Here is a 7,034-nt window from a genome sequence, read left to right as displayed (position 1 = left end):
TAACATTGAACAGGAGAGTAAGAGAGACTCAAAATGGCAATGTTTCCCATGCCAATTTTAGTTATTTAAACTTTATTTATTTTATATTTTTCACCCCTTTTTTGTGGCATCCAATTGGTAGTAGTTACATGTCTGAAACACAACCCAACCAAGCCGCACTGCTTCTTGACACATCGCAAGTGCGCGATGAGACAAGGATATCCCGACCGGCCAAACCCTCCCTAACCCGGACGACGCTGGGCCAATTGTGCGCCGCCCCATGGGCCACCCGGTCGCATGCGACAGAGCCTGGACTCGAACCCAGAATCTCTAGTGGCACAGCTAGCACTGCGATGCTATTTAACCTTTATTTAACTAGGCAAGTCAGGTTAAGAATACGAAGGAGAGGGCAGGGTAACCTTTGATCCCAATTGATCTGACTTTATTAAACAACACCATTCGCCAGAGTAGCCTGTAATTCTCTGTAGAGCAGAGTCTGTGTGTAATGTAGATAATTCTGCACATGGGCAGAAGCTCAGATTTGTTGCTATTGGGAAGAGGGTTCCAGAGAATTCGGGAAATGCAGCCTCTCCGTAATTAGCATTCTAAGTAACAGAATTTAATATAATAACAACGTTACAATTTCTTATGAGATTTCCGGTTGATTGTGTGAATGGTCACATTTCTCTCATGAGGCACGCCACTAGGTAAAATGTGTGCTTTGATTGAAACAAACCAGTTCGAATAGGCCAACAGTTTAAAAGCTGTTACTTTGGTTGCTATGTCTAATAAGGTGGAAGTCAACATTTTTTTTGCCATGACATTCCAGAGATATCTTTCATGTATTTCTGCATCACATTGATGGGATGTCGCTTAATTTGTTGAATCTATCAGTTTCCCGCAACAACCAACAACTAGCTAGCTAACATAGCATGGAAACGAGCTACCGCGCCATCTACAGTATGTTAGTCATGAAAGCTGGAAAAGTTAGTTGGCTGCTAGCCAATCAATCTAGAAGCCTGTCTTTTTATTCGGGTAACAACGTTCTGTTTGCATGTGTTGTAAACGTTGACTCCTCAAAAATTGATTGGTGAAGCTAATATTGCACCGATCTAGCTATGTTAGCTAAGTAGGTCATTAGAATGTGAGCCAAACAGACGGTAAGTTATTAGCTCACGTTAGCTAGTAAAACTCAGAATGACACTGGCTGTAAATCAGGTGCAGAAACTAGTGTAAAGCACTTGAATTGAATTGAGAGAGAGAGAGAGAGCGCACACATGATAGAGCAAGCTGATGGATAGATGGAAGAGGGTGAACTGTGTAAAAAGGTGTTTACCTGGCATCTGCTTCACTGTAGTACTCTCTGGCCACAATGTCCTCAAACAGCTCTCCACCTGTCACTCTACAGCACAAAGAGACTAGTTTACACACACACCCCCTTACAAAAGAAAACGTGGCAATGCAGTTTCACATGTGAAAATCACATTGAGCTTAAACATATTTTCACATGTATTACATTCAGAGTAAACTAAATAAATAATAATGTAATCTTTATTTAACTATGCAAGTCAGTTAAAGAACAAATTCTTATTTACAATGACAGCCTATTCCAGACGACGCTGGGCCAATTGTGCGCGGCCCTATGGGACTCCCAATCACGACCGTATGTGATACAGCCTGGATTCGAACCAGGTACTATAGTGACGCTTATTGCACTGAGATGCAGTGCCTTTGACCACCACACCACTCAGGAGCCCAGATGTTAACACCCCCTTTTCACATGTGCAGAGAATAACATGTTTTCACCTCCACAAGTGGATTGCAAGTTCACATTTGAAAAACATGAATATGTGAAAATCACATTTGCAGTTTAACGTGTAAGAAAACTCTTCAAACTTTCACATGTGGAATTGCAAGTTCACATGTGGGGGTGAAATAGTGTTATTCTCGTCACTTGTGAAAAGGTGGCAATGTTTCCACAAGTGGAATTGCAAATTCTGTAATGTCATTCTGTAAAAAGGTTACTTAACCTAATAATTATTTCTGAGCCATCCGCTCCATTTGTATTATTGTAATCCTCCATAGTGTTGAATTGATATACATGTACTTAGCGCTACCATTAGGGAGAGGCATCTCTCTCTGTTACTACTGAAGACACCCGCCTCCTTTCTTCGCACGTCGGTCAGTGACCGTTGGAAGAAGCCCATTGAAAAGAACAGAGAAGCTAGCTCTCTGTGTCTCCTTGTTTTTTTATCCTGTTTTCTGGTTTTTACAGATGGTTGGTTTTTCAAAATCAAGAGCTAAACATGTTTAACTAAACTGTGTTGAGTTTTCTGTTCATTTTGATGTATAATTTAATTGTTTTGACCGAGTGAAACTAATGAGGTTATCCTATTTACATGAGTGTAGCCAAGCTAAGTAGCTAGCTTGTGTACATATGAACCACGCTAATGACGTATTTTAGAAGGTAACTTTTTGTGAAATGTCTATCTAATGGTCGCATGCTAATTGCTAGCTAGCTTAGTGATAGGCACGAGCTAGCCTTCCATTTTGTCCTAGCTAGCTATTTTTAGCTTCTGCTTTTGTTAGCTGTCCATTGTTTTTGTTACATTTTAATGCACAGGCTTAAAGGGGATTTTAACTTATTTGAAAGTGTGGCATGTGTTTGCTTATGGAATGATTGTAAACAGATACTTTTCTACAAAGAGATGGTTTTGAAATAGCGCTATCAGAGTTAGTCAGTTAACTTAACCGCCTCATCTGAAAGCTTTCCAAATACACTGAAAACACTAAAATACATCATATCATCTATACAACGAGATGTCAAAATAAGTCGAATTTGAGGTTAAAGAAATTGTGATTTATCAATTTACCTGCTTCTGCTAATCATTACTTTGAACAAACTCAAAACGTAAATATTCTTGTAATGCTTTTAATATTTATTTAATATTTAACTAGGCAAGTCAGTTAAGAACAAATTCTTATTTACAATGACGGCCTACCACGGGCAAATCCGGACGACGCTGGGCCAATTGTGTGCCGCTCAATGGGACTCCGAAACACGGCCGGATGTGATACAGCCTGGATTCGAACCAAGGCCTGTAGTGATGCCTCTTACACTGAGATGCTGCGCCACTTTTTATATAAAACATGTTTTTAGCAAATTCTGAATTTGCGATTTATCACAGAAAATCCTGCGATTAACTGAATTAACTTTTGTTTACGTTTGACAGCCCTATTTTGAATAGAACAGAAACTTGGTGCCCATCTAACGGTCAAGATACCCGGGGAGACCCGGGTTCTAACTCTGCCAGTTACAAAAGAACATGTGAAACTTAGAATATCACATGTGAAATGTTGGGAAACCACTATTTTGTGTTCATGTGAAAAATCCATGTGAAACTTCACAAGTTAATGAAAAACACTTTTCGCATGGTTTGTCCAAAAACCACGTGCTTTTTCTTACATAGGTTTTTTCAGGTGATTCTTTTACATGTTTTTTTGTAAGGACACACACACACACACACACACACACACACACACACACACACACACACACACACACACACACACACACACACACACACACACACACACACACACACACACACACACACACACACACACACACACACACACACACACACACAGTGACATGCACAAATGCACGCACACATGCAAGCACACACAACCAAATATGCATGCGCACGCACGCACACACACACCGGAGGGGGATGTCCTCATTAGGGGGAAACCCTCAGCTCTGCAGGAATCTCTCTGGCTGGGTTGCCATGGAGACAGGCTCCACTGCGGGGCAGTATATGTGTGTGAGTGAGTGTGTGTTTTGTGTGCATGTGTGGAAGGCTAAAGATGGAACTGAGTGTGTGCAAAGGGGGGATGGTTATGTAATTGGGGGAAATCTCCTTGGAAACGGGGAGAGAAGGACCGAAAAAGAGGAGTGAGAAGAAGCAATGAAGAAGGAAGAGGAGAGGGGGAGTATGAGAGGAGAGGGAGATAAGAAGGAAGAGGAGAGGGGGAGTATGAGAGGAGAGGGAGATAAGAAGGAAGCCGAGAAGGAAAGGAAAGAAAATGGAATGGAAGGGAAAGAGAATGGGAGGAGGGAGCGATAAAATATAGAGAGAGGGATGTGAGCGCTGCCACTCACAGGTCAAACAGAAGGTAGTGGAAGCCCTCCTCTGATATACTGTCATGGAGACGAACTAGAGGGAGAGAGAGAGAGAGAGAGGGTGGGTGGGTAGGGAGAACCGAGTGAGAGAGAGAGGAAGGAGAGAGAGGGGGGAGAAGAGAGATGGGTTGAGAACGTCAGCAGAAAGCATTCTATTCCTGTGCTGCAGCAGCACCAGCAGCAGAGAGAGAGTTACAAGTACTGACCGATATTGGAGTGTTTGAGCAATCTGCAGATCCTGGCTTCTCGCTCCAGCTTCTGGTGATCTGAGGAGAGAAGATGGAGATATAATCTTGGTACAATCATATCATAATATGATGCAATATTATCTCAAGAGAAGGATATCAAATGTTTGCTGTAAGTGTATCCAACAGGATGCGAGCAAGATTGAAAAATATGACGTCTCCATCAATATATGTATGGGCACACACATGCACACATTCCTGCCCACATTCAGTGTTGTGTATATACCCTGAGGGTTGCATTTTCCCATATTAACTCCCCATAATAAGGGATGGAGGGAGAGGGGAAGGAGTAGAACCAAGGAGACAAGAGGAGAGATACAGAATAGAGAGCAATAGAGAGATATTTCAGTTGAAATAAAGAAGAATCTGTTGACACACACAACCTATTTTTTCCCCAGAGGGAAGTGTTGGCCTTTGTATGTAAATAATCCATACATATCTTAGATATTAGGTTATGTCAGAGATCAGGAGATAAAGGAGAGGGACATAGAATGGAAAGTTGCGCAGACTGGGTTTGAACACATGCCTCCAGGGGCAAAGTGTGGTCCAGGGGCGAAGCACTACCATTAGATCAGCACCTAGCACTTCGACTCATTTGAAGTAAAACATATTTTACATAAAAATGTTGAAAAACACAGCTTCTAGCGTGTTCTTCTCTCTAGTCCAATGTGTCCTCCTCCAGGTTCCAGCTGCAGCACAGGGCTCTGCAGTATCTGACCTATTAAAAGTAGAACACTGTTGTAGACTGGTGGGTGCCAGTGTGTTGTGTCAGGTAACACTTTCCGGGACTTCCACTAGGAACTTAGTAACGGGTACTATAGCGTTTTACAATATAGTACAACCCAGCCTTATATACTGTATAACAGCCAGTTCAGTTCAGCCCAGTTATGCCAGGGGTTTGTTCAATAGGGTGTGATGTTACGGAAAGTTTAGAAATGTGTTATAAAGACCATACTATGTACCACACAGTACCGGTCAACAGTTTGGGTTTTTCTTTATTTGTACTCTTTTCTACATTGTAGAATAATAGTGAAGACATCAACACTATGAAATAACACATGGAATCATGTAGTAACCAAAAAAGTGTTAAACAAATAAAAATATATTTTTTGATTTTAGATTCTTCAAAGTAATCACCCGTTGCCTTGATGGCAGCTTTGCAACCATCTTCATGAGGAATGCTTTTCCAATAGTCTTGAAGGAGTTCCCACAAATGCTGAGCACTTGTTGGCTTCTTTTCCCTCACTCTGCGGTCCAACTCATCCCAAACCATCTCAATCGGGTTGAGGTCGGGTGATTGTGGAGGCCAGGTCATCTGATGCAGCACTCCATCACAGGCCCGATTCACACACAGTTTCCGCGAAGCATTTATTTGGGCTGCAACTTCTGAAGCTGGTAACTCCAATGAATTTATCCTCTGCAGAAGAGGTAACTCTGGGTCTTCCTTTCCTGTGGCAGTCCTCATGAAATCCAGTTTCATCATAGCGCTTGATGGTTTTTGCGAATGCTCTTAAAAGAAACTTTCAAAGTTCATGAAATATTCCGGATTGACTGACCTTCATGTCTTAAAGTAATAATGGACTGTCGTGCTTATTTGAGCTGTTCATGCCATAATATGGACTTGGTCTTTTACCAAATAGGGCTATCTCCTGTATACCACCCCTACCTTGTCACAACACAACCAATTGGCTCAAATGCATTAGGAAGGAAAGAAATTCCACTAATGAACTTTTGAAAAGGCACACATGTTAATTAAAATGCATTCCAGATGACTACCACATGAAGGTGGTTGAGAGAATGAAAAGTGTGTGCAAAGCTGTCATCATTGCAAAGGGTGGTTATGAATGAAGAATATATATATATATATATAAATATATCACTTTTTTGGTTACTACATGATTTACTTAATAGTTTTGATGTCTTCACTATTATTCTACAATGTAGAAAATAGTACAAATAAAGACAAACCCTGGAATGAGTAGGTGAGTCCAAACGTTTGACTGGTACTGTATATTATACAGTTGAAGTACATTTAAACTCAGTTTTTCACAATACCTGACATTTACTTCAAGTAAAAATTCCCTGTCAGTTAGGATCACCACTTTATTTTAAGAACGTGAAATGTCAGAATAATAGTACTAGAATAATAATAATAGAATGATTTATTTAAGCTTTTATTTCTTTCATCACATTCCCAGTGGGTCAGAGGTTTACATACACTCAATTTGTTTAACTTGGGTCAAACGTTTCAGGTATTCTTCCACAAGCTTCCCACAATAAGTTCCTCCTGACAGAGCTGGTGTAACTGAGTCAGGTTTGTAGAAAAAGCTCGCACACGCTTTGTCAGTTAATTTTCAGTTCTCCCCACAAATTGTCTATGGGATTGAGGTCAGGGCTTTCTGATGGCCACTCCAATACCTTGACTTTGTTGTCCTTAAGCCATTTTGCCACAACTTTGGAAGTATGCTTGGGGTCATTGTCCATTTGGAAGACCCATTTGCGACCAAGCTTCATCTTCCTGACTGATGTCTTGAGATGTTGCTTCAATATATCCACATAATTGTCCGTCCCCATGATGCCATCTATTTTGTGAAGTGCACCAGTCCCTCCTGCAGCAAAGCACC

The 7,034-nt window shown here is 41.1% G+C and overlaps 1 protein-coding gene across 17 annotated transcripts in view; it reads right to left on the bottom strand.

The window, feature by feature from the left end:
- Positions 1-7,034, bottom strand: part of LOC109873539 (calcium/calmodulin-dependent protein kinase type II subunit beta) — a 95,612-nt gene that overhangs the window by 70,009 nt on the left and 18,569 nt on the right. For 16 of the 17 annotated variants that reach the window (XM_031809153.1, XM_031809158.1, XM_031809161.1 and 13 more), the window contains exons 3-5: positions 4,372-4,431; positions 4,145-4,199; positions 1,316-1,381 (exon numbers count right to left, since the gene is read on the bottom strand). In XM_031809153.1, coding sequence (XP_031665013.1) covers positions 1,316-1,381; positions 4,145-4,199; positions 4,372-4,431 — 181 coding nt within the window. The remainder of the gene's footprint in view (positions 1-1,315; positions 1,382-4,144; positions 4,200-4,371; positions 4,432-7,034) is intronic. The other variant, XM_031809159.1, reaches the window with a different exon arrangement.

This window comes from Oncorhynchus kisutch, linkage group LG29, assembly GCF_002021735.2.
Source record: "Oncorhynchus kisutch isolate 150728-3 linkage group LG29, Okis_V2, whole genome shotgun sequence".
NCBI classification, from domain to species: domain Eukaryota; kingdom Metazoa; phylum Chordata; class Actinopteri; order Salmoniformes; family Salmonidae; genus Oncorhynchus; species Oncorhynchus kisutch.
The sequence above is the reverse complement of the archived record's forward strand: the minus strand, read 5'-3'. Positions and strand labels throughout refer to the sequence as shown.